The sequence below is a fragment of the Carettochelys insculpta genome, chromosome 2 (assembly GCF_033958435.1).
Source record: "Carettochelys insculpta isolate YL-2023 chromosome 2, ASM3395843v1, whole genome shotgun sequence".
NCBI lineage: Eukaryota > Metazoa > Chordata > Testudines > Carettochelyidae > Carettochelys > Carettochelys insculpta.
In genome coordinates, this window is record NC_134138.1 from 6,764,182 (window position 1) to 6,790,436 (window position 26,255).

The 26,255-nt window shown below is 56.2% G+C and overlaps 2 protein-coding genes and 1 pseudogene across 14 annotated transcripts in view; 1 reads left to right on the forward strand and 2 right to left on the reverse strand.

Moving 5' to 3' along the window:
* Positions 1-9,167: 9,167 nt before the first annotated feature.
* LOC142008397 (uncharacterized) lies at positions 9,168-10,576 on the reverse strand. Its single transcript, XM_074985587.1, has 2 exons — positions 10,446-10,576; positions 9,168-10,127 (listed from the first exon to the last, which is right to left on the reverse strand). Exon 2 carries the CDS (start codon positions 10,116-10,118, stop codon positions 9,375-9,377), a length of 744 nt encoding a protein of 247 aa, XP_074841688.1. The 5' UTR covers positions 10,119-10,127; positions 10,446-10,576; the 3' UTR covers positions 9,168-9,374.
* Positions 10,577-11,278: 702 nt separating this feature from the next.
* On the forward strand, positions 11,279-16,354 carry LOC142009085 (heat shock protein 30C-like; annotated as a pseudogene).
* A 144-nt stretch (positions 16,355-16,498) lies between these two features.
* Positions 16,499-26,255, reverse strand: part of LOC142009084 (nicotinate phosphoribosyltransferase-like) — a 37,727-nt gene continuing 27,970 nt past the window's right edge. For 2 of the 13 annotated variants that reach the window (XM_074986568.1, XM_074986571.1), the window contains exons 9-13: positions 24,173-24,253; positions 21,245-21,347; positions 20,362-20,522; positions 19,073-19,183; positions 16,499-18,307 (exon numbers count right to left, since the gene is read on the reverse strand). In XM_074986568.1, the coding sequence (XP_074842669.1) occupies positions 18,248-18,307; positions 19,073-19,183; positions 20,362-20,522; positions 21,245-21,347; positions 24,173-24,253 (516 nt within the window). In that variant the 3' untranslated portion in view covers positions 16,499-18,247. Of the gene's footprint in view, positions 18,308-19,072; positions 19,184-20,361; positions 20,523-21,244; positions 21,348-24,172; positions 24,254-26,255 lie in introns of those variants that run through there. The other 11 variants (XM_074986569.1, XM_074986574.1, XM_074986573.1 and 8 more) reach the window with 11 other exon arrangements.

Consider the following 26,255-nt stretch of genomic DNA (forward strand, 5'->3'; position numbering starts at 1 on the left):
GAGGCTGCACGTGTCTCCTCCAAGCGCTGACCTGTGTCAGAGGAAACAGAGGGGCCGGCGCATGTCGATGGCCGCGGGGGACCGAGGGGTGTCTGGCCTAGGAGTGAGAGCGGGGGCCTGGGAGAGTAGTGGGGTTGGGACTCGGGGGACGGTGCAGCAGTGCGGGGGGGTAGAAGTGAGGACAGGGTGGTGTGAGTGAGGGGTTGGGGTGCAGATGTCACAGCGGGCGGGGCTGGGTGTGCGGCGGCTTAGGACACGCTGGGGGCTGGTAGCTTTTCCCCTGGTACAGCAATGGTGTGGCTGAGCGAGGGAGGAGGGGAGTCAGAGTACAGGCTCTTACCTCCCCTGGCAGGTGTCTCCACTTGCCTGCTTTGTTCCTGCCCTTGCTGCTCTCAGTGGGGAGTGTAAAGAGGGTCATCCCTCCTATCGGTGCCCCTCCCTTCCCACAGCCTGGGGAACTCTGGCATTTCAGGCATTTCCCACTTTTCTGGCTCCACCAGCACCTGACCTTGGTTCAAGTTAGGTGGGAGGAAGCTGCGGACCAAATTCTGTGGCCCTAGCTCTTAGGGTTTAAGGGGAATCTCCGAGAGGTAGCTCTGCTAGTCTGTATCTTCACAAAACAGAACCACAGTCATGTGTTACTTAAAGGATTAACACAATTGTTTCTTAGCTTTGGTGGGGCAGAGCCACCTCTTCAGATCTGGAAAAGACGATTTTGTGAACAAACATCACATCCACAGATAGACTCTGCAATCTCGAACCGACTAGGAAATTGGCCCAGGATTGCTCATGTATTTAAGAAAAGTGAATTGGGTTATTTTCCCCCCCATTTAGAAAATAAACAGAAAATGTCCACAGTTTTTACAAATGACTGTGTTTTTCGAAAACAAAGGCAAAATGTTGGTATTAAGAAAAGTCTGAGATTACTGAGAGCTTGATGATGGTAGACAACATTCTCAGCCTGTCTTTGGGTAGAATAACTAGAGGGGTAGTCAAATGTTGGGGTTTGGAAGGGCTGATGGAAGAGGGTGAATGGAGTGGAAGTCAGAGTGGAGTAAGGGCAAAAGGCTTGTGGGGTGGTGGTAGAGAAGCAGTGGCAGGGGGTTGGATGTGGGGGCCCGGCCCAGGGAGAGGAAGGATTGCTGGAATGAGGGCAGAGTGGGGGGACTCAGCGTTTGGTGTGGAGGGGTCTGAGTAGGGGCAGAGGGTGTAGATGTCTCAGCAGGGTTTTGGTGTGGGGGGCAGCTTAGAGCCTGGGTGGAATGTGGCAGAGGGTGGACTAGGGGGTGATGCTTGGTTGGGGGAATAGAAGTGGGGTGGGGTGGAGGGGTGCAGGTGCTCGGAGGAGCTCTAGTTAAAAGGTGGGGTTGGTGTGATGAGGGAAGGGTGTGGTGCTGAGGGCTGTGTGTGAGAGGCTCGGGCACAGGGTGGGGTGGTGATATGAACACGGGTTTTGTTGTGGGGGTTCAGGGCAGAGGGAGGAAGGAGCCTGAGGACAGTGGGTGAGAACTGGGCACGGAGAGGTGGGTGTGGGAGATTGGGGTGGGGTGGGAACAGGGCAGGAGGCTTGGGGCAGGGTTTTAGGAGGCCTCAGTGGGCTAAACAAAGGTGGCCACAGCAGCAAAGGTGGACCTGGTGTGGGTGGAGCGGGGGAGAGGCCTGACAAAGTGGAGTGTGTGAGAGTTGTATTCTCCTGGCTGGGTTGCACATTTCCTACTGTCCTCTAGGTTGTTGTTTGTGTGGAGCAGTGTCATCCGGCTGGAGAGGATGGAAGCAGGGACAGGGCCCCAGCTCAAGGATCCCCTCTGGGTCCCCTCTCCCCAATATAGATTGTACTGACTGTTTCTAGTTTCTGTTCTGACACATTTTTTCTACACCGTGTCCCAGTCAGCTAGTGACCTTCTGTTCTACCTGGTGAATGAGAGTCACATCGGACTGTGGAAGGGGTGTAGGGCCTAGGGACCCCACACACAGTCGACAGTCTACAGGGGGTGGCCGGAACTGCCCCTTATGGGAAGGGAGTCCTTTTATAATGGTTCATTGTCTTAGTGTTCTTCTGATGGGTGTTTGTTATCTCAGGGTGTCCTTGTTCCTTGTTTTGCCTCTCAGGTGTTACGCAGCCTGTCCCCTCAGGGTTCTGGCTTGTCAGTCTGTCCTCTTCTGATACATGGTATTGGAACAAAGTCTGGATACCATCTGTGAAACAACAAAGGTTTTATTACAGCCAGATGAAGGAGTGATTCTGAACTCGTTTGAGTTTCAGAATGCACTGACAGGCATCAAGTTATGATTGGTTATATAAAGAGCTGATAGGCAGAGGAAAGAATAGAAGGGGCTAGTAAGGAAATGAGCATAATCAATGAGCAATCCAGATAAGTTAACAAACAATCTCTGAGTTACAAAGAGTTTCCATGTGCACCTCACGTAAAGTTTTATCCAAAAAAATAAGTTGTGAACACGTATGTGCAAAGCAGTGATGTCTCATCTGGCTTCCTGATGCAAACTTCACACAGACATGACCATTCGTGACATTGCCACAGAATTAAAGAAAGCAGGCAATGCAGGATCGAAGTAGAAGGCAGTGAAAGAATGGTATCAATTCCCTTTTAACTACAGTCCAATTCCCCTCCCCGCAGGGTCCCTTTCGGGAATGTGGCTGCCTAGGGAGTTATTTACACCAGCTGGGATGACCTTCGCAGTTGGCTGGGATGGGGCTTAGCAGCCTCCAGTTTGGGACAGTTGCAGAGACATAGCCGTGCTAGTCTGTATACTATCAAAACAAAAAAGCAGTCCAATAGCACTTTAAAGACTAACAAAGTAATTTATTAAGTGATGAGCTTTCATGGGACAGATCCACTTTTTCAGACCATAGCCATACCAGAACAGACTCAATATTTAAGGCACAGAGAACCAAAAAGAGTAATCAAGGTTGACAAGGAGAAATTAAAAAAAAAATCAACAGGGCAAGAAGAATACTCAGAGACCAGCTACTCCAAGATAGGCCCAAAACAGCCAATAACAGAACATCACTGGTCATTATCTACAGCCCCCAACTCAAACTACTGCAACGCATTATTAAAGACCCACAACCTATGTTTTATAAGGATGCCACACTCCAGAAGGCCCTAGGTGACAGGCCTGTTCTCTCCTACAGACAACCTCCCAACCTTATGAGGATTGTCACCAACAACCCCAGTCTATACCGCAGGAACACCAATCCTGGACCTTTTCCTTGCAACAAAGCTGCTGCTGCCAGCTTTGTCCACATATCTATGCTGACAATACCATCGCTGGACCTAACCAGGTTATTCACAGAATCACGGGCACCGTCTCTTGTTCCTCAGTTAACAGCATATATGCCAGCATGTGCCAACAATGCCCAGATGCTTTGTATATTGGACAGACTTCAAACTCTCTCTTAGACAAAGAATTAATGGCCATAAAATAGACATAAAAACACTCCTGATTCACAAACCAGTCAGCTCACATTTTAATGGAATGGGCCATTCTGTTAATGACCTGAAAGTTTGTGTTTTACTGAGGAGGAATTTTCACAACAGTTTGGAAAGAGAGGCTGCTGAACGCTCTTTTATATTCAAAGTTGACACACTAACACAGGGTTTAAAATGGGATGGGAATTTTCTAGGTCATTATAGGGGCACTTAGGCATACTTGGCTTTATCTAATTTTTGACTCCCTGCCACCCCTTTGCTATCTGATTTGCTCACCTTGATAATATTTTTCTGATTTGTTGACTTTGATTACTGTTTTTGGTTCTCTGGGTCATAAATATTGAGTCTGTTCTGGTATGGCTATGATCTGAAGAAGTGGGTCTGGCCCATGAAAGCTCATCACCCAATAAATTATTTTGTTAGTCTTTAAAGTGCTACTGGACTGCTTTTTTGTTTTGGAACAGTGGCTCTTAGCTAATATAATGGCCTACTTTAGAATTTTATCCTGTAACAGTGATCTCTGGCGCCTTCTCCTTGGCTGCTTGGTCATCCCTCTGGATCCAGTGATGGTCTTCACAAATCTCTATCACACTCCACAGTAGAACACAAACAGCATTTCAAAGGGGCCCATCATTCCATTCTTTTACTTTTCTATATTACAATGTCAGCTTCAGGCGTCACAACAGCATCGTGGCCATAAGCATCTCTGTCTGTGTCTGCTTCAAAATGGTTTGGTAGAATAACCAACATTGTTCCAGAGCTGAAGAAGTGGATCTGTCCCAGGAAAGCTCATCACCTAATAAATTATTGTGTGAGCATTTCCGTGGTACAGGACTGCTCTTTCATTTTGTGATGATACAGCCTAACCTGGCTACCACTCCGTGACCATTAAATCTTAATACATCAAGACTTGACTACTTAGAATGTTCTCAATGCACCACTAAAAAAGTGAAATGGAAAAATTTCTTCTACACTTGCACAGAAACTCTCCAGTGTGGGAACACTTTGTTAACCCTCCCCATCCCCATGGAAACCTACAAGATTCAAGATGGAGTCCAGCTCCAGGTGGCATAGAGTGAGGTGGGGTGGCCGGCCCAGGTTCTGATCTCTTATGGGCCCTGCAGCGGCCGTCACAGCTGTCTTTTGGATTACAAGAGGGAGGATTAACAGGGTAGGGTGCTGCAGTGGTGGTGGGGGTGTAGGCGCATTGGGAGGTTAGCTACCCCCACCAGTCTCCCACCAGTCAGCAGGAGGGAAAGCCAGGGTCAACCTGCTCCACTTTGACCCGCAGTCTCTCAGTCTCCCAGCCCACTGAGCCCCACTTCTCTGTGGAGAAATGGGGTGCTGTGGGCTGGGACAGCAGAGCCGAGTGGAGCAGGCTGAGGCTGAGGTCACTCACCTGAGTGGTGGGAGTAGCGCCAGGGGAAGGTAACTCCCTGATGTTGCTGAGCAGAGCTCAGTGGTTTGTGGGTTGTTCTGCTAACCCCAAGGTTGGGGGTTCAGTTTTTGACGGTGCCCTTTAGGGATCTGAGCAACGGATTATTAAAAAAAAGAAAAATTAAAAAATAAGCATGTTGGTTGGTCCTGCCACGAGGGCAGGGGGACTGGACTCAAGGACGTCCCAAGCTCCCTTCCAGCTCTTTAGGATATGCAGATCAGGTTGCAGTTTGCACTGCATGTTGAGTACAGGGGAGGGGAGAAAGGGAAGTGAGCCCCTGCTGTTGTCATCAGCTACTGCTGCCCAGTTGGTGAAGGTGGGACCCAGCAGGACAGGGTGAGGTGTCCCAGAAGGCAGGTAGGAGGTTCAGTGGTGTGACCAAGGACAGTCTCCTGGAACTCCTGTGGGTTCAACATCAGTGCTGCCCTGATGAGGGGCTGTTGCCCAAAGCCTATCCCCTGCCTAGGGGGGACCAGTGCTGCTGGCCCAGCAGGACAGGCTGGTGGGACATCCCAGAGGGCAGCAAGTGCTGTCAATGGCATGATCAGAGCACAGACACAAGAGGCCTCCTGGGCGCCAACCCACCACAAGTGTTCCCCAGCCTAGTTGGACAATTCTGAGTTGGGGCTCTGGGGCTCTCCTTGGCCTTTGAGCAGCTCTGAGCCACGGAGGGCCTCTGCAAGGGCTGGCTGGAGGAAACGGCCCCGTGGCTGTGGAAGGCGTCTTTTATATAGCAGCCATTTCATATTTCTTACTTCCGCATGTACACAAGCCCCTGAACTTTTCCTCACCTATTTGGGAACGGCAGGGAGCACGAGCTCTAGGGAATGTGTTAATGACGTGTTTGGATTTGGGGCACCTGTTCCCTCATTCCTGTCCCTCCTTGCTGGTAACAGTTCTCTCTCTGAGAATGATTTATGTTTCTTTAACTAATTGCCTCTGAACCTGGGCTTTGTTTGTGTAAGGGTATAAAATACTAGAGTTAGCTGCATCAAGCAGCCTTGCGGGACCTGGTGTTACTAGTGTCCAGTTTGGCTCATCTGTTGCCTTATTGAATTCAGTAAAGCTGAATGTTAGCTGCCTGAACTCGGAGCAGTCTTGTGCTTCAGCATGGCCCATTGGCACTGGCACATTGCGAGGCAACAGCACCTGTATTTCCCCATCATGGTTGGGAAAGGGCAGCAACTTTGGGCTTTTGGTTCCAGTCATCACCTCTGCTTGGCAGAGACACCCCCAGCTCTCTCCCTCCTGCCTAGGAGCTTCCCACTCTGCCTGCACTGTGAGCTCCCTGACAATCCAGCCTGAGCACACAGGCCTGGGGCTGTGCCCAGCTTACCCAGTGGGGCTCCGTTACCACGTGCTCCTGAGCGAGCACAGTGACAGTTCCAGTGAGCGTATTGCAGAGACAGCACAGGGCTGGCCAAGGACCATCGCACACAGCTCACACTCACCCCAGCTCCAGCCTGAGCTCTGGCCAGTTTCGGCCCTTCCCGCCCTGCTCCCCACTGGCAGCCCCCCCATGGGAAAGCCGGAGTCTTTTATCCAATAGCCTTGTTGGATCTGTGAGCAGAGGGAGAGTCCAGTTTGAACCAGCCTGTGTGAGTCTCTCTGAGGGGGTCATGACCCCGCTGATGTCACCTGATCGTCCCCCTACCCCCGGTTTTTACCTGGCAAAGGGCTGCGCGCACCCGCTCCAGGAATTACAGCCAGGCCTTGGCCCACAACGGTACCACGACATCACATGGTGGGAGCTCCACGGGGTGCTGCAGGGCACTGCCCCATGGCTCACTCTGGGGCTCACAGGGCACCTGAGGAGGGGCAGTGAGGTATATGGGCCGGTGGTGTCCAGGTTCCAGGAATTGTCCTGGCCAGGTCCCCCAGCTCCACTCGTGTTTAGCGCCGGATCTCCCCACCCCCACCCCCACCCACGCATTCCCCACATTCACCTGCCAACCCGCCCTCCCCTGCCAGACCCGTAGGCAGGAGAAGGGACTCGGACGCCTTCAGGGCACGGCCAGGTCAAGAAATCTGCCACATCTGCACCCCGCAGCAGCTGTGACCTCATTGGGGGGTTTATTTCCCGCGAAAAGAGACACACTGGTACCAGAGCTGCCATGAGGCGCCGAGGCCGATGGGCGGGGGGCGGGGTCTGCTAGGGAGGGGCGGGGCTGGGGGCGGGGCTCCGGGCTGGGCTGTGCCTGCTGGGTTCCCCGCGGGACGGGCAGAGTCTGGGCGCCGCGGGGGCCCGATCCTGCTCACCGCAGTCACGCAGAGATCGGAGCCAGTCGGGCGGCACCGCTGGTGTGAACGCGGGTCGGGCGCCCGCCCCGGGGCATCGCTCATGGCCCGCGCAGGGCCGTGACTGTCAGCGGGGTTCACGGATCTCCCGCTCGAGCCCAGCGCTGCGGCGCACACACCGCGGCCGGAGCAGGGGTGGGAGGCGGCCCCACTCTGGGGTGTTTCCCCTTCTCAGCAGGGAGCCCTGCACCGGCGGGGCCCCAGTCACATCAGTGTAAAGAGCCCCCGCCCCGCCCCGCTCTGCTCGCCCCGCTCCAGCTTTGTCCCAGCTGCTTTGTTCCTGTCTCTGGGTGCTGGCACTCGGGGAGCTGCGGCTGCTGTCGCCCCACCCCACCCCTCGTTCCCGGTGCGCGTGGGGCTCCGGGGGCGGACAGCGGGTCCCAGCCCCACCGTACACAGCGCCCGGGTGACACGTGCGGCGGGTGGCTTTGCCGGGCCTGTGTCTCTCCGCGGCACAACCTCAGCTGGGCGCCGCTCTCGGGCTGAGGCCGGGCCGCTGTCAGCGCGGTGCGCCCAGCCCGGGAGGGACCTGACAGCCGCGGGCAGCAGCCCGGGGTCAGGCTGGGCCACGCGAGGCTCCAGTCTGTGGCGGAATCGCTGCCTCGGCCCTGCAATCCCGGCCCGGGGACACCGCGGGTGGTGCCCACGCAGGGACCCCCAGGATGTTCGCCCCGCAGGTGTCCGGGCTGGGCTGGTCCTCGCACTGAGCCGCACCGGGGACCGTCAGGAACACGGGGCCGGTGGCTGAGGCGCTGCAGGACTCTGGGTTGTTGTGACGCTACAAACCAACTCCGCCCACCCGGGACCCATCACCGGACAGTAATTCCCCAGGGCTCCAGCCCTGCCCGGCCCCAAGGCTCAGTCTCGGCCCTGCCTGCCAGACCCAGCGCTCTGGGGAAGGACGATTCGGGAGCTGCGCCGCAGGCTGTGGGCTACGGGCCCTGGGAGTGACCTGACCTTTAACCCTGTTGGCAGGGGAAACGTTATATTCTGTACTCCTAGAAACATTGTTTTGTAAATGAATGCTTACTAATGTTCCCATGAGGTTCAATATTGTATTTAGCATTGTTAGTGAATCCTTAATTTTCTCATGAAATTCAGCATTGTTTTGTTACTAAAATCCTGTTCAATACGACTGAATAACTCTACCTCCCTGTAACTTACATTCTGTTAATAATCTATTGGTACTTTACCTCCTGATTAGTAGGGAATTACCAGAGCAGAATGTCATATGGGCAGTAGAAATTCAGTTTGAGCTGGAGGAATGGATAAAGGGAGTATGAGAAACTCTCCCCTGGTTTGTTGGGGGGGTGGTGAACAAAGAAGGAGAGAGGTATAAGTATTGCTCATCTCTTGTTGCAAGGTGTGCAGGCTTTGAGGAGAGATGCCCCTGTGCCTTACTTGGCATTCCAAATAAAGATTCTTCTTCCACTCTCGGTGTGTTATTGGGCCAGCATTGCACACCAGGCACAAACTGCCACTGTGCCATCTTAAGAAGGAGACAACAACCCTCAGCAATAAACACCTCAGCTGGGCTAAGGGACCTGGCTCTGCGCACCGCCCCTGGGCTGGCGGAGACGACGGACGTGGTTCGCCACTGTTGGGTGCAGGGGCCTCGCCGGCCGGAACAACTCCAGCACACGCCAGTAATGGCTGGGTAGGGAATCGGAGCGGCCAGGCCTAAGTTCTCCCAGAACTCGGGTATTTCCTTTAACCCTCTGGCCCCCTATAATAGCCCCTACAGTCCTCAGGCTCCCAGTCATTTAGTGCCCCACCCCGCCCCGTCCCCACTCACCTACCCCAGCTCAAAATTCTAGGGGAGTCAGTGCACCCGGGCAGACAGTTGGGGGCTGGGATCGTTCAATCACTCTACAGCCTTTGTTCAGGCAACAGGTTTTACTTTTATTCTCACAACTACACCCAGTTGCACAACACACAGACCTTTCCCCACCCCCCACGTGAAAACCCCCAGCCCTGATCTCGCTCCCCGCCCGCGCAGCCCATCGCACACAAACGTTCCCAGGTACAAATCCGAGTCCCGGACAAATCCTGCAGACACATCAGAGGCGGAGGTGGAAACTCGGAGCATCATCGCTGGTCCCGTCACTTCTCCCGGGGCCACCCCACTGTGTCCTGTGCCCGCCCCAGCGGCAGCGACGTCTGCCCCCCAGCCGGGCTGAGCCGAGTCAATGGACCCCAGTCCCGGCCTCACGAGGGTCCCGGCCGCTGGCAGGAGCCTCCGGGGCCGCGGCACCGCTCTCGCCTCCCGTCTCCAGCTCGCAGCTTCCCGGCTCGTGGCCCTCCGGGGCCGGGGCGTCACCTCCCGCCGCCGCCTCCTGGCACACGCGGATGGGAACTGCCCGACCCGCCGCAGCCGGCAGGGCCACACGGGGCGCCTCGAGGCACAGCTGCCCGGCCGGGGACAGCGAGCACAGCACGGCCTGCGCGTCCACCTCGGCCGGCAGCAGAGTCTCTCGCCGCAGCTCCCGGTACTCGTAGGAGCGGACTCCAGCCTCCGACTCCGTCCGCTTCTCCCGCCGCCCGCTCACCGTCACCTTCCTCCCGTCCACTCGCACCGCCAGCTCCGCCGGGGAGAAGCCACTCACGTCCATGGACAGCCGGAACTTCTCCTGTCTCGGATCCTGACTCGGACCCGGACCGGGACCCGCATCCGGATCCGCCGCCCCGGGCTCCTGCCCGGTGCATTCTGCCCCGTGCTGGCCGCTGCGCTCGTCTTCCCCACCGAGAAGAACACGAGCCAGGAGCAGGGAGCGTCTCAGCCTCTCCATGTCCTCCAGGTGCGACTGCACGTGCCCCCCCAGCTGCTCCCACTGGCTGGGAGGCTCCGCCAGGAGGCTGCGCGCTGGGGCGCTGCTGCGGAGTTGCAGAGGGTCATAGTCGTGGGACCACCACACGCGGAGCGGGAGCATCTCGCCGGCCTGAAGGAAGTGAGACAAATTCATGCTGCCGTTCAGCCGCACCATCCAACCCCTACCGACTCCTGCTGCAGCCGCCCAGCGCTGCCTTTTATAGTGAGGGGAGCGCGCGCCGGACGCCTCGGGAACTTTCGTGCACGGGAGGCGGGCCTAAGGGCGGGGCCTACTCGGGAGGGGCGGGGCTAGGGGCGGGGCCAACAGGCGGCGCTCCGGGCTGGGCTGGGCTCGATCCTTCCCGAACCCGCTGGGTTCCCCGGGCGGGGCTGAGTCTGAGCGCCGCGGGGGCCGGGCCAGGGAATGCGGGGGCCCGATCCTGCTCACCGCAGTCACGCAGAGATCGGAGCCAGTCGGGCGGCGCCGCTGGTGTGAACGCTGGTCGGTCGCCTGGCCAAGGACTGCCCGTCCCGCTGCATCGCTAATGGCCCGCGCAGGGCGGTGACTGTCAGCCCCGCCCCTGGAACCCCAGGTCTGGAATGATCGAGCTGAGTCCAGTATGGAAGCGCCAGGGCCTGCTGGTCCCGCCTCCAGCCCCGCCCCTCCAGGGCAGGCCACGCCCCCTCCCGCCCTGTATGCAGAGGGAAGGTTGCCGAGTGGACCTGCACTCAGTAGTAGTAGCAGTAGTAGGCATCCTTCAGTCTGCATAGACTATGGATGGCGCCCTTTATAGTTTCAATTGAGGACTTCGTTTACAGTGTCTACTGTGACTATGAAGACCCACACGAGAGTGACAGTCCTCGCTGCATCTCTTGCAGACGTGGTGGATGTCTGGCAAGTCCTTATTGTGCTTTCTGTGCGCTCGCTTCTCCTCTGCTAGGAAGGCATGAGAGGAGCCATCCAATATGAGGGCGCATTATCGGATGCTTTCAGAATCAGGAGCGGCGTCAAACAAGGATGCGTGCTTGCTCCGACATCGTTCGGGATCTTCGTGGCACTCCTCCCGAAGCAGCCTTTGGTCTTCAACAGAGGGCATCTCGCTGTACACAAGATCTGATGGGAAACTGTTTAATCTTGCAAGGCTGAAAGCTAAGTCTAAGGTGCGGGAAGTCCTCATCAGAGACATGCTGTTCGCAGACGATGCTGCTGTAGTGTCTCACACAGAAGATCAGCTTCAAAAACTGCTGGATCAGTTCTCCAAAGCGTGCAAGGACTTTGGGCTTACCCACACTCCCAGCACTGGATAAAAGGCGGCGCTGGCGGGGCCCAGGCAGTGAGCGCTCAGCGAAAGAGCCGAGCAGTTGTGGAGATGCTCCCGCTCCGCGTGTGGCGGTCCTACGACTACGACCCCCTGTGGCTCCGCAGCAGCGCCCCAGCGCGCAGCCTCCTGGCGGAGCCTCCCAGCCTGTGGGAGCAGCTGGTGGGGGACGTGCAGTCGCACGTGGCGGACATGGAGCGGGTGAGACGCTCCCTGCTCCGGGCTTATCCCCTGCTGGGCGGGGAAGACGAGCGCAGCTGGGGGCGGAGGGCGCCGGGCAGGAGGCCGGGGTGGCGGGTCCGGGTCCCGGTCCCGATCCGGGGCAGGAGACGTTCCGGCTGTCCATGGACGTGAGCGGCTTCTCCCCGGCGGAGCTGGCGGTGCGAGTGGACGGGAGGAAGGTGACGGTGAGCGGGCGGCGGGAGAAGCGGACGGAGTCGGAGGCTGGAGTCCGCTCCTACGAGTACCGGGAGCTGCGGCGAGAGGCTCTGCTGCCGGCCGAGGTGGACGCGCAGGCCGTGCTGTGCTCGCTGTCCCCGGCCGGGCAGCTGTGCCTCGAGGCGCCCCGTGTGGCCCTGCCGGCTGCGGCGGGTCGGGCCGTTCCCATCCGCGTGTGGCAGGAGGCGGCGGCGGGAGGTGGCGCCCCGGCCCCGGAGGGCCACGAGCCGGGAAGCTGCGAGCTGGAGACGGGAGGCGAGAGCGGGGCCGCGGCCCCGGACACCCGCAAAGACTCATAACCGGAACTGGACGCTTCTGCGTTGCTCCCACCCAGCCCCGCTTGCGCGCCGTCCCCTACCGGTGCGATGTCGCCTCTGCTCCTCCTGCCTGTCCGACCGAGCCCGGCGCGGCTGGCGCACAGCTAATGGGGGCGGCGAGAGCCGTTGTCTAACCTGCGAGCCCTGGACAGGCTGGACCCCCGCCCCGAGCCCGCCCGTGTCAGCGCTCCCGGCTCCAGGAACTTCGGTTCGCCCCTGGGGGGGGAGTCCCCCGGGCAGGGGCTGTAACACGGTCCCCGCCTCTGGTCTCATTGCGCGTGGCTGGTGTGTGATGAGTTAAGGCCCTGCCAGTACTCTGACGACGCGTGCGTGCAGAGGGAACACCCCGCGGTTCTGGGCCTCTGCGGCGGGGCCACCGCTCCCAGGCGGCCCCCTGCAGCGGAGATCGCCCGGCCCGCTTCCCAGCGGATGCCCGGGGCAGGGGAGCAATGGCCGGAGGGGGCTCCAGGGCGCTCGCCGGCCGGGCCTAGCCTGCAGCATTGGGGGCAGGTGCAGCGCCTGCTAGTTCCTGCCCTCCCAGCAGGGGGCGGCACTGATCAGAGGGGTGGGGAGGGGGTTGCACCCCCTCCACCCCGCCCCGGGCCCAGCTCCTGCAGAGGGGAGGGAATAACAAGGCCGGGGGTGAGTTGGAGCCCCCAGAATGGGCTCCATTAGAGAGTGAGAAGGGAGGTGTGTTGGGAGGATGGTTACCCATGAAGGGCTCACCCATACCCCCCCCAGTGTAGCCCACCTCCCCCCCTGAGCACAGGGGAGGGACGAAAGGGGTGGGATTCTTCCAGCTGCCCCAGTATAACCACCATGGGAAAAGGTGGGGGAGCGTCACTTACCTTACAGCCTCCCTGGCGCTTTGCATTGGTGTGGACATAGGAGGGCGCAGGCACATCCACCAGGTGTGCTGCTGAGTCACTGCTGTGGTGCAGAGGGGAAATGCTCTTTCCCCAACTCCCGTTCTCAGGGATGATCTAGATGGTGCTTGGGTCTGAGCAAAGGTGGGGGGCTGGACTCAATGTGCTCTCAAGGGCCCCTCCAGTGCTCATAGCCTCTCATTGCAACTCCTCTGCACAGTGAGAACCCCTTTCACCTGCCTGTTAGGCTCCCTCTCCTCAGGCAACTGACCTACACTGGTAGTGCCCCCTCCCCCTTGTAGCTCCCCTTCCCACACATAGGCCTGTTCCAGAGGGGCAGGGGCAAGACCACCTGGTGGGAGGGGTGATGAGTGGGATTCCTTCTGGGCCTGGTCTCTTTTGTGCATTGCCTCATCCTTCCCTTTCCCCAAGCTGCTTGGTCACGAGGGACCCCATGTCCAACCAGCCCCTTGTCTCCAAGGTACCACCAGGAGGGTGGTGAAGCACTGGAATGCATTGCCTAGAGAGGTGGTAGACCCTCCATCCTTGGAGGTTTTTAAGTCCTGGTGTAGGATGGAAATTTCTGAGGCAGGTTATGGGATTCTGCTAAAGGCCCCCTATTCCGGTCCTCCAGTCTGGAGAAGACCTGTAACCCTACAGTTCAGAAACCCAGTTAGCAAGAGTGGATGGTTACCACCACTTCCCCCCCCGCCCATCTCACTTACAAGACCCAGTGAAGGTCATCCCAACTCAGACAAGGCCTTGGAGTCTGGAGGGAGGGACAGTTGCCCTGGCAACCACATTCCAAGAAGAGGCCATGCAAGTGAGAACTGGAATATAGCACCATCCCATTTGCTCTCCCAGGCTGGTACATAAAGATAAATGTACTATTGCTCTGTGCTGTTACTGGCGCTTTTGCTTTACTCTTCTAGCTAATGCACCCCTAGATATGCTGGTGTGATGGCATCATCATTACTCCTGAGGACACATCATTAATCCAATTAGACACGTAGATGTCCTTAAATGGCTGCTTTAAGTCACTTGTTAAGGAAAACCACTTGTACTAGAGATGTTCTATAAGCAATAGGCAGGGATACTATGTAACCTTTTGAGTTTATTGGTTTGTTGTGCTAATTTTGTCTTGCTGCTAGGACCTGTCCAGGCTTGGGTAACACTCATGTCGTAGTTTCCCACTGCCTAATCAATAATCTATATAGTCAATTGTAACCTGTTGTCTGGCAGTGCTCCACTGAGTCCTGATGGGTGAAGTGACTCTCCACCAGATCTGCGCGGAATAAGTCCTCCTGCTTGCTTCATAAACTGTGTCCAGACTTCGTTCCAGCACCCGACTTGACGTAGTCCTGGCTGGGATGACTTAGTTGGGATTGATCCTGCTTGGGGCTGGGGGCTGGACTTGATGACCTCTTGAGGTCCCTTCCAGCTCTATGATTCTAGACCACCGGGGAGGGGGCTGCAGTCTTGTGAGCTGACTGATACTTTCTCACTTCTTTATTGGGCCTGTTGAATGAAAAATGAGCTGAGGATTTAGTCTCTCCCCATTTCCTTCCCATTCCCCTGACGCTGGCCATTTCCACACCCAACAGAAAAGGGCAAAACACACTCAGGAAACGGTTTGTACGTGCCAGCGGCCGAATGCGCTGTCAGCAGACCCTAACAGCCCTCGTGCCAATGGCAAAGGGCGCAGCCAAGGCAGCGTTGTCAGAGCATCTCATTAACAGTGCCCAGTAAAGGGACCCTGTGAGCAAGGGGGACATGGGTGGCGGTTAGAATCCCAGGGCAATGGAGCTGTGTGGAGTGATTTGTGTGGGGCAGCGGGAAAGGGGCGCTGACAGCCACTGAACCCATTCCAGCCCAGGGGCAGGGAGAATCATAGAACACTAGGACTGGAAGGGACCTCGAGAGGCCATCGAGTCCAGCCCCCTGCCCCAATGGCAGGACCAAGTACTGTCTAAACCATCCCTGACAGACATCTATCTAACCTGTTCTTAAATATCTCCAGCAGCGGAGATTCCACAACCTCCCTTGGCAATTTATTCCACTGTTTGACCGTCCTGACAGGAACTTTTTCCTAATGTCCAACCTAAACCTCCCTTGCCAGTCCCAGCACTGCTGTGCGATGGATGTACCATGTGTGACATACTGGGGTTGTGTGTGCAAGCTGGGAACAGGTTCCTAGCACATGGGCAGACAGAGCAATCTGAGCCAGGAACAAATGGGGTTGTCCTAGAGAAAGGAATGCAGATGTCCCATTCTGCTCGGGACAAGCTTGTAAAACGGGGGCAAGGAAACTCAATGGACAGTCACCACCCCGACTGAACCAATACAAAGAGCTAAGCCACAAGGGGGTGAAGACAGAGGCCTGGAGAGCGTGATACCACCTGGACATATGCTTCACCCACATGAATGGGGCAGGGTTACCAGGCTGTGAAGGGCGAGAGCCCCTCAGCTGTAAAGTGAGGCACTTCTGCCAAGGGGCTGTTTGAGGCACAGTAGCCATTGACTGCGGTTGGGGTCTGCCAGGCTGGAGAGTCCCTAAGCTCCAGCTTCAGTCCAAATATCTACACCGCAGTTAACCAGCCTCTTCCCCGGTGTGCCCAAGGCAGGTGTCACTCTCCAACCAGAGGATCTAATTGCCAGGCTGACAGCCCCGTAGGGTACGGAGCTGGCTTTGCTTAAAAAAACTCCCCAAGGTCACAGATTCCCCGACCCTGGAGGGTAGCTGCCGCCACCCAAGTAGAAAACAAAACCCCTTAACCCAGGAAGACATGCTTGGGAACGTCCCCTTGGAGGATAACCCCCAGCTCCTATCCCTCCCTTAGGAGAGAGCTTGGGAACAAAGCGCTATAATCTGATAGCTGGCGTTTTAGCCAAAGGCATACACAGACTATTCTCTAGGACAACAGGAATCAGCTTAATTGCTTAGAAAGTAATTTATTCACAAAACAAGAAAAAAATAAATCATACCAGTTGCAGCACAGAGAATTAATTACTTCCCTGGGATTCAGCTCGGAAGTACAGCTTATAGGGGAAGGAATCAAATAATTATCCACAGGCACTGAAAAAAGATAGTCCACACCCAATCCAAAATAACCATAACCTGACTGCATCTAACTCCACATTTCCCTTCTACTACTAAATCTATGGCTGATTTTGAGATGGACAGGATATTTACTGGATTCACTCCAACTGCTTAAGAGCAATCAGTTCTCTGTCCATGCTGCATCAGCCAGGCAGACAAAAGACCCCTCAGACTGCAACTGTTCTCATTCAAAAAAGTCTCTCCCTCTCCCATTGGCTTAGGTGCCCACCCCCTACTGAGTGTTATCTCTGTAAGGGTTAACCCTTTCCTTGCATTCATTCATGACACAGGAGCAGCACCCTCTGCATCTCAGAAGCCTCCAGCCTGAGGGGTGGGGGATGCTGAAAGCTTGATGTCAGCTACAGCATGGCTTAGGCAAAGTGTGTAACCAGCTGAATTTCAGGTTGAGCACCCAGGAAGCAAGTTGGTTTTACAAAAAAACCCACCAAACAGTCCTGTAGCACCTTAAAGACTAACAATTTTATTTATTAGGTATATCTAGTTGGTTTTTTCCCTCTTTTTCCTCAGTCACTGCAGAGGTACGTTTAAGTCCAATGTCTAGAGAGAGGTCACAAAAACTCCACAAAGCAGATTGTGGGTCTCTATGATGTTCACACTGTCCTTGTGGTTCCAAAGACCCTGCCACACCTTCTCTGGGGGCTGCAGGTGAAGGGTATTGTGAGGAAGAAGGCACTTGGTCCGTACTCAAAGATCCAACTTTAAGAGCTTGGTTTGTATTCTTAAACTTACAGCGGGAGATTAAACTGGTGCCCCTACACAGAGTTCCTTGCAGAACTACGGGGAGCCCCGGCCACAGCTCAGGATTGGTTTATAAGTTTCCCCAGTTGAGATGCAGCTCCTGGGCTTTCTTGCACCTTCCTCTGAAGCAGCTGGGACTGGCCACTGTGAGACAGGATACAGAACTAGCCCTGGTGCGAGGCACTGTAATCCTACGAATAACCTAGACACGAAAGTGCACAGACTCCAAGCAGCAGATTTCCTGATCAATGTGTCTGTGATGAAAGTTTGATTCTGTGTAGGGTGAATCTTAAGCAACTCTGTCCATGAGGCTCCACCCTAGATGAGAATCCAGCTCGTCTCCCATAGCAGTGACGGCTCTTCCAGGACGTTAGTGTGTGTGTCACTATCCTCCCAAGATACATCCAGAATTCTCCTGAGCTGAACACGACCAGCGCTGAAGCCATTTTCATTCATCAACAACTTTGCTGGACTGGTCATGTGGTTTGGAGGTCTGATCAGTGCCCCACAAAACAGATTCTGTTTGCCGAATTGGAGGAAGGACAGAGGAGCGTTGGGGGGGCAGAAGAAGCGATATAAGGACATGCTGAAGGCGCACACGAAAAAGTGCAGCATTGGTGTTGACGCGTGGGAGAACCTTGCCCAAGACTGTCCCCAGTGGTGATCTGTGAGGGGGTGGCACAATCTGAGAGGCCCTGTTGCAGTGCAGACAAGGAGAGGTGGAGAAGACGACCATCAAAAACTGTCCCGCGCCCCTCCACCAGCTACCAGCACCTGCCTCTTCTGTGATAGACCTGCGGCTCCAGAATCAGGCTGGGCAGCCACCAACAAACTCAGAAATAAGAGGTTGACATGAAGGCGTCCTACTTGTTATCCAGTGACCGCCAAGAGATGGCTCCGGACAGCACACAGGACCTGGAGAGCCCTGGTCCCCTAGAAGCTAGGCGGTTGTGCGGCTGCACAATGCAGGAGAAATTCAAATGCGGCCCAGCTGATTAGCAGAGCACCAGCAATCTGGCCTGGAAGTGCCGTTTTCACACTGAAGTCCGTGGAGACAACGGAAGGAGATACGATGTCCGAAAACACATGGTAGAGACCAGGAAAGCACAGCACCAGAGGCCGGCTGTAAAGCCCAATACCCAAGACATGCTGTTCGTAGAGTAAAACTAGGCACAGTCCTGATGGTCCTCTGCTTCCGCCCATTTCAAACGTGATCCAAAAAATTTCCCTCCCATCCGCCCAGGCCCTGTTTGGGGATGAATTTGGCCCTACGTGATTGAGTTGGGTTCCTCAGCACTCCCGCCCTGCACTGCAAAACCATCATTCAAAAAAGTAGAGATGATTACAGAAAAACACCCAGACCCCAAGAGGGGTCAGGGCTGTGTGCATCCCCAGGCTCCTGGGCAAGGCACAGGGGTAGTTGGCTACTGGCTGGGAGAGTGCAGGCCAGCTCACTGGCTGGATTGGCGCATGTTAACGAGGAGAGCGTGCAGCTTCTCTGTCACAGCAACCTGGGAAGACAGGGGAGACAGGAGACAGGTCAGTGTGTCTGGTGTCCAATGCGGTCCCTGTTCTCTCATCGTCCCCACCCCGCAGGGGAGAGATGGAGCCTTGTGGGATTGGGATGCAGGACCCCCCACTCACGTGCCAGGGAGCCAAACGACAGGCAGGGGAGAACAGAAGGAAAAGACGGCGTGTAATCAGAATGTCTCGCTCTTCAGCAGCTCTCACCACTAGGCCTTAACACACTCTAGCCAGGAAGCATGTCACCCACCAGCTAATTGCAGCCACCTCTGCAGAGGGCCAGGGAAGCTGTTTAACAGCACACAGCAGCACTGTGCATGAGAAATCCTGTGCGAGCTGACTCTGCGAGGGGCGTTTGGGGAGACGGTCTGGAGAGTGCAGCCAGGCGTCCATGGTAACTCTTGCAAAAAGGGCCAGGGAGTCTTCAATGATCACAGGTTGTCAGGACCTCTGAAGGTGTCACCCCCAGTGGCACACTGCCCCTCGTGCTGCCCAATGGCATTGAAGGGGATAGTGCAATAGTCCTCCCTGCAGCAGAGCACCCTCTAGTGCTGCATTACAACCGTACTCACCCTGGCCTGGCTCCCCTTGAAGCCCAGCCCTTCCAAGCACTGCATGGGTATCAGAAGAAAAAGCTGCCCCTGGAGCCCCCAGTGCTCAAAGGCGTGATCCCAAGGTGAGATGGAGGGGCTCAGATCTAAGAAGCCGTTCCCACCAGAAGGGGCGCATGTCCAGCAAGTTGGCTTACGTACCTGGTACGGCTCTGGCTCCTGGAGCCTCAGGTGTGCAGGGCTGAACAGGCGCAAAGAGGCTTGTGCATGGCTCTTGATTTCGTGCACGCTGGGAAGAGCCTGGCAAACCTGCTTGAGAGTGGAGAGGACAGAAGGACACGTAAAAAACAGAGCTGGGCCAGAGCAGAGCAGGGGGCGAGATCCAAGGCAGGCTGAGCCTGCGGCAGTTCACGGGGGGGGGTGGGGGGAGGAGTGTCTTCCTCTCCCCCCCACATCTCCGCTTTAATGTGACAACATTGTGGTGGCAGACACAGAGGCAGGAAGTGAGAGGTGCCTTGCACACACTCCTCCTCAAAGTCCCTCCCTCAAGAAGGGATTAGCCCCATTTAGAAGGGGAAACTGAGGCACAGAGACGGCAGGGACTTGTGTAAGGTCACCCAGCAAGCCAGAGGCAGCGTAGAAGACAGAACCCAGGACTAACCGGCAACATCGATGCTGCGGGAACCAGCCCCCCGCAGGCCGTGATGTATCCCACCGAGACGTTTCTGCTCATCTGCTTCCTCCCCATGAAGGAGGGCCAGACGGCTGCCTTCCCCAGACAGGCTCTGCTTCCAAACCAGAGCAAGGGATCTACTGCAAAACCGCCGCCGCCCCTCCCACTGCCTTGCCCCAGGAGGGACCGTTCAGCTCAGTTTGTCTGCTACATGCTGCACAGCCAGGAGCCCAGACTGACTCCCCCACGCTATCCCTTTGGTCCGGGGCTCCCGGAGACCTAGCCAGATGTTTACTGTCCATGGGAGCCCTCTAGACAGCTTCCTGTCCAGAAGCAGCCACTTCTGGGGAGGAACATGGTGGCTGTCCGGCTGCACAAAGCAACGCTGTCCAACAGTGTCAGACAGGAAGGGATCAGTACACTCTGGAGAGGTGCGGGGCCGCTGGAGGGTCCAGGTGACAACAATATGCACACCCATGCTGGACACTCAGGTTCAATCCCTTGACTCCTGTGCCAAGAGGACAGGACCTTGGTTTTGTCCCTCCTAGGGCAGATCGTCCCCTAGTACCTTGCTGGGGCAGTTCTGATGTCAAGGGAGCAGCACCACCGATCCTGCACTGTTCTAATACCTCCCTAGAGGCACCGGCCCGGCACCAGCGTTAATGAGATCTCAGCTGGAACAGTCATGGCTGCAGGGCAGCCACAGCAGAGCCTAGGGACAAGCTTGCCCAGTGCTCACAGCAGCAGCAGCAGCAGCAGCAGCAGCAGCAGCAGCAGAATGGCTTGGGAGGAGGGAAGGAATCTGGCCTTTTCTGACCTGTCCATCTTTAAAGTAAGGGCGGTGCAGGATCTCCACCGCAGTGGGAGTCACCCTCCTGGCCTCTCCACTCCTCCCCAGCATGCAGACAGCCACCTCCTGCCCCGCTGTGGGAGGGGGCTCAGCCTCCAGCGCCATGAGATCCATAAAGGCCAGACCTGCTGGAAGTTGGAGGCCGATGTTAGCTGCCTGGCTTAGGGGGTGTGTGTGCACTGGGGCTTAGGGAAATGCTGCCCCACAGCGGGAACCAGCTGCCGAGCTGCCCCCAGCCACAGGCCTGGAACACGGTGCGCATTTAGAAGCTGAATGAACAGCAAGGGCAGGGGGTTCTCAGCCCAGGGGTTGGCAGGCAGGGAGATAGCAGGGACTGCCCTGCAGCCGCCTGGGCTGTTGAGTAGCCCGACCTCCTAGCACTGCAGAACTCCCTCCGGGAGCAGGAGCCCGGCACAAAGTGGTTTGGTCAGATCTGGGCTGAGAGGGAAACACAGGGGCCATTCTGCTCTGCTCCATGGCCCTGCCTCGGGCTGAGCGCACAGAGCTCAGGGACTCAGCGGAGGGACCTCGCCTCCAGGGGAGGGGTCAGCCTCTGTGGTCCAGTCGCTCCTGAGGGATGGGGAGCTTCAGACACCCATTCGGTAGCGGCCAATTCAGTTCCACGTCAGAGATGTCACATGGCAGCGGGCGTCATTACTGAGCTGAGCCAGACTCGAACTGGGGACTCCAACCCCAACCCTAAATTCCAAGCCAGGATGCAGACGTGTGAACTGTGCATGTTTAAGACACGGCGCCTCACGTCTCTGAGAGGCCAGTGCTGCATGGCCCGGACTGTACCGCCAGGCCCATGCTCTCAGGGTGCTGGACAAGCACTAGGTCACGGTCTCACCAGCAGCGTCACACAGCCTGTACACCACCTTGCTCCCTGGGATGGTCATCTTCTCTGTGTCCTCGGTCAGCTTCTGCGTGGGGTGGCCATTCACTGTCACCAGCTACGGGAGGAAGGAGGGAAGATGAAGGGCACCTGAGCCGCTGGCACCTGGGAAATGCTGGTTCTACAGGGAGCAGGGTAGTAACGAGAGGGCCTGCCCATTAGGGATGGGGTAAGGCTAAAGGCCTAGAACAACCGTCAATGCTTTGTTAACGTACAGCAAAGCAAAAGGCCTCAAACCTGAACAACAGCGGGTTAAAGCAAAAACCGTGAGCTAGGTAGATTCCGCTCACGGGAATGCAGCAAGAGACAGAGCTGGTAAGTCACAGGGCCTAAATGCACCGAAACACCTAAAAGCTCCCAGCGCCAGGCTCTCAGTGATACACAAACACATCCTGCTTGGTCCCATGCGCTCCCCGTCCCCTCCCCACAGGTAACACCTCAGCACCAGGTACATTCTGCCCCAAGTTCAGGACCAGGTCGCAGTGCCAGCATGGAGAGTGCTGTTTTGATGGTACCACCACTATCCCCTAGTTAACGGGGAGATCTAGTTATACTGGGGGGGTGTGGATGTATTACAGTTAGGGGCTTGTACCTGGATACGTAATATCCACATAACGTGTTTATACCTGCGTATAAAAGTGTGTGTAACGGGGCAGTGTCAAGCGACCTAGGGGATGACGGAGCCCCCTTGCTGGCGTCTGAGCTGCATCCATTGTCATGGCATATGCATGTACCACTGTAAACTGGTGAGTCATACTGGGCACCCATGAGGGTAGTGGCGCCCATGTTCTACTGGCAATAAATCTGGTTCCTGTTCCTTCGTACCTCGCTTGGTTTGTGGGGGCCCTCCGAGGTCTGCAGTGTCGGCTAACTGCAGAGTCTACACTGCTGTCCAAAGAGAGAGCACACACACACGGCCCAGGTGATTAGCATCAGATGGAGCAGACTGGACATCTGAGCACCATTCTGGTAAAGACAGCCGACTACAAGCAGCAGCTCAAACCAGTGCCCAGGGATCATCCCGAGACTCCGGTAAATAGCAGCACCCGTGCCTAGGATCCTTTTCCCCTCTGTGGTCAGGGCTCTGGTCTAACAAAAACTCTGTGTCGTGAGTTCTATCTGGCCTCAGCCCACTGCAGAAAACCTGCTGGGTCTTACGGAACCAGCTAACCACTTAGCTTTTGGGAAGCGGTTCACATAAACGTACACATGTATCAGGCACAGAGTCCAGGCCCCAAACTGAGGGGTTGTTAAAAACAACAACGCTACAAAATCTACTTAAAATGTTCTTGCTGAGTTCTTGTCTGAAAACGGAACCCATTTGGTTTGGGTTTCAGGCTTCCCCTGCAGCAGCCTCTGCCACAGGACTCTGTGGCCTTCGGGGCTTGTGTAGGCTGCCCCCAGCCATGAAACTGACTGATCAGTTCCACGACCCCTCTCCAGCACCAGACGCAAATGGGGTAAGAGGCAAAATGTGAATGAAAATTTGAAAAGGCTTCAGCCAGGCCCGCGACAGGGCCCAGCCTTCCAAAGGGCCCAGAGCTCCAGCCACTGCTGCAGCTACTTTGGGAGCAGGCCCCTTTGGCAACACAGCGCTGCCCCTTCACGTGGCTGTGCGTACATCAGGGATCCAGCGCTGTGATCTGGGTTGCACAAAGGACGGACTGCCCTAGGCTCCACCCTCTGCACCCTTGTCCCTGCCTCTTCCAGGGAGTGCAGAGCTGGGCTCCCCTCCCGTCGACCACACCAGTTTCAGCCTCCGTAACCCAAGGTGTTCATGACACAAGAGGGATGTGTGTCTGCGCAAACACACACGCCTGACTCTGTTCTCAACTGACCTGCATGTAACTCCCCCCCCGACTTGGGTATAAACTGGCTCTGAATGATAGAGACTGGAAGCGGAAAGAACATTTCTGCAGGTTGAAACCTCTCTAATCTGGAACTCCCTCGTCTGGTGCATCCGTAATCCGGAATGGCACTTTTCGTGGGTGTAGCCAAGTTTCCTGTGGTCCCATAACATTTATTTCCAGCCATCAGTCCTGGCTCTCAGTGTTCTGTGCTGTTATTTAGCTGGAATTTGCCACTAAATGTTTAAGAGCCCAGTAAGCAGCAAAACTGACCGTATCGACCTCCGGTGGTCCTGCAAATTCTCTCGTCCGGCAGCAGTTGGGTTTGGAGGGTGCCAGATTAGAGACGTTCAACCCACAGTCATCAGAGGAATGAGGCTTTATAGCTTCCCAATAGGAGCTGTGGGGCCAAGAACCTCACTGGTTTTAAGATGGAGAGGGAGATATTTATGGCCGGGATTACCCAGGGGGAGAAGTTGCCCGCGAGATCGGCGGCAGGACTCAGTGATCAGGACGGCCCTTTCAGGTCCACTTACCACTCCTCCAGATTCATACCCATGTCAATGAGGTGTGAACCGAACCCATGATTTCAACCTGGCAGGGTCTCCTTAGTCACGTCAGGTACCCACCAAAACAATTCCAGCGCGTCGCAGGCCTGTGCCCTGCTGTGGAGCTTTCATCCCAACATCTCAAAGCCTTTACAGCAGTGGATGCTACCCACACTTGGCATACAGCGAGTCAGAGGCAGACAGAGGACGAGAACCCAGCTGGGACACCCAGTTGTGACCCCAACCCTTCTCTAACCTCTCGGCCACACAGCCTCCTTCCATCCCATATGACTGACAGCGGAAGAGTATTGGAGAATGCCCCGAGTCACACAGTAAGCCCAGACCAGCGCTGCAGCAGTAAAGGCCAATATAGAATTGCAGCCAGTTTCACCAGGAAGCCACAGTGTCAGTTGCCCTGTAGTTAGTGGGCACCCCAGGAACTCGGAGCTGACCTGAAGGAGGGCTTGTGACTATCCCAGCGAGGTTACCTTGTACACACAGCCCAGCGAGGGCTGCAGAGTGCATGTCACCAGGTTGGTCCCGACTCCGATCACGTCAATTTCATGCCCCTAGACGATGAGGCAGAAGACAAGGAGTCGGCATAACCCTTTGTTACTTGCTGGCTGCATCGCAGCAGTGCCCAGCAGCCTCAGCCCAGGTCCCTGCTGCGCTTGGTGCTGTACTAACTGGTGCTGAAGAGACGACACCCTCTGCTCCTTACAGCAGCTTCCCTGCAAGGATCTTCAGCCCTTTGTGGACAGCAGCCAAGTGCTACAACACCCCTGGGGAGTGGGGCTTTCCCTCAAAGTCATGCAACTACCTAGCAAGCCCCGGGCAGGCCTCAGGGCAGCTGCACAGAGAGATACCTCTGCCCATCTGCCCCAGCATGGTGCTGGCACAGCTGTGCCATGCTGGGGCTGGGGGGGACACCTCATTCCTGGCCATGGCTGCCCCATGTTGGGGCTGGCACGGAGGGGCCTCTCCTCTCCCCCTCTGGCTGTGGCAGCTCCATGCTGGGGCTGGGGTGCCTGTGTCCCAGCCAGTTTCCAAGCTGGAGCTCCCCCAGAGCTGCCACAGCTGCGAGGAGAGGCCCCCACCACCAAGCCTTGCCTGGAGCTGCAGCAGCCATGAAGAGGTACCTCTCACTCGGCTCCCAGCTGCTGCAGTGTGGGCTGGGGTTGTCCTCTCTCCCCAGGGCAGCCTGCACCCCGAGACCCTCATTCCCAGCCCCACCCCAAGGCCTGCACCTCACTCATCTGCCCCTACCCTACCTCTCCCACCCCCAGCCCCTTGGCACCACCGCTGTCACACACTGTTTGTAAGCGTCTCACCTCCATATTGGTACACATAACAAAAGTCATTTGCACATGGATGTAACACATTGGCAGAAACACTAGTTGTTAGCTGCCTTTTCTAGATGGGGTACACTGAGGCAGGAAAGGGAAATGCTGAAGGCCTCACAGTGAGTCAGTGGCAGAGCTGGGAATTGAACACAGCACCCACTGCCCCTGCCCTGATCTAACCACTGGACAATTCTTTCTGCCTTGTGCTGGATGAAGTGCCTCCCCCAGCTGGCTGGTCTGGAGCTGGGCGCGGCTCCCGTAGGTAGCACCCCGCTCAGGAAGACCCTTTGAGAGCTGACCAGGACTCCCATCAGCTTGCTGGCCAGGTACTGGGCCAGCCACCACCGCCGCCCTCTCTTCTGTGATCACAGGTATCTGGCTGCTCCCCCATCTTCAGAAATATGATTGTGGAACTGGAATTTGGAACATGGTGTTTCGGGCCCAGAAGGCTCCTCACTGGGGTCCCAGAAGGGTTTCCCATTTGGTAGCAGAGCCTTGGCCCACTAGCCCAGTATCCTGGTAACCCTCGACAGTGGCAAAGCCTGAAGCTCTAAAGGACGGCAGCCTCCCAGCCCAGAGCCACTGCTGGCTGGCTAAAACGGTCCTGTGATCTGCTGATGCACTGACGCATGAGGCCTGAGCGACTCTCTCTTGCCATGCATAGCTACAAGTTCTTCCCCGAAGATGGCAGCACACAGCTTACAGGGTTATCACCCTGTAGCCACCTGTCCCCCTGGCCTGCAAGGAATCCTTCCGTTTCCCCAGCTTAAAGGCCGCAGATTCACTCCCTTTGCTCCTTGTGCTCGTTTACACACAACGTTCTTCCCAAAGAGCTAATCCTGATTCACACCACCCGGGGATGCTTATGCCAAATCAATGTTTCAAGTGGATTAAATTAACTCAGAAGAAACACAGCTACAGGTGGAGTTAATCAGGAAGAGTCACTCCACTTAAATAGCATAAGCTTTCGTAGGCAAAGACCGGCTTCGTCAGATGCACACATCTGACGAAGCTGGTCTTTGCACGCATCTGACGAAGCTGGTCTTTGCACGCATCTGACGAAGCCGGTCTTTGCCCACGAAAGCTTATGCTCCAAAATATCTGTTGGTCTATAAGGTGCCACAGGACTTCTCGTTTTTGAAGGACACAGACTAACCCAGCTACCTCTCTGATATTTGTCCACTTAAATAGACGCACTGCCTTCATCCAGATGAATTTTCGTGCACAG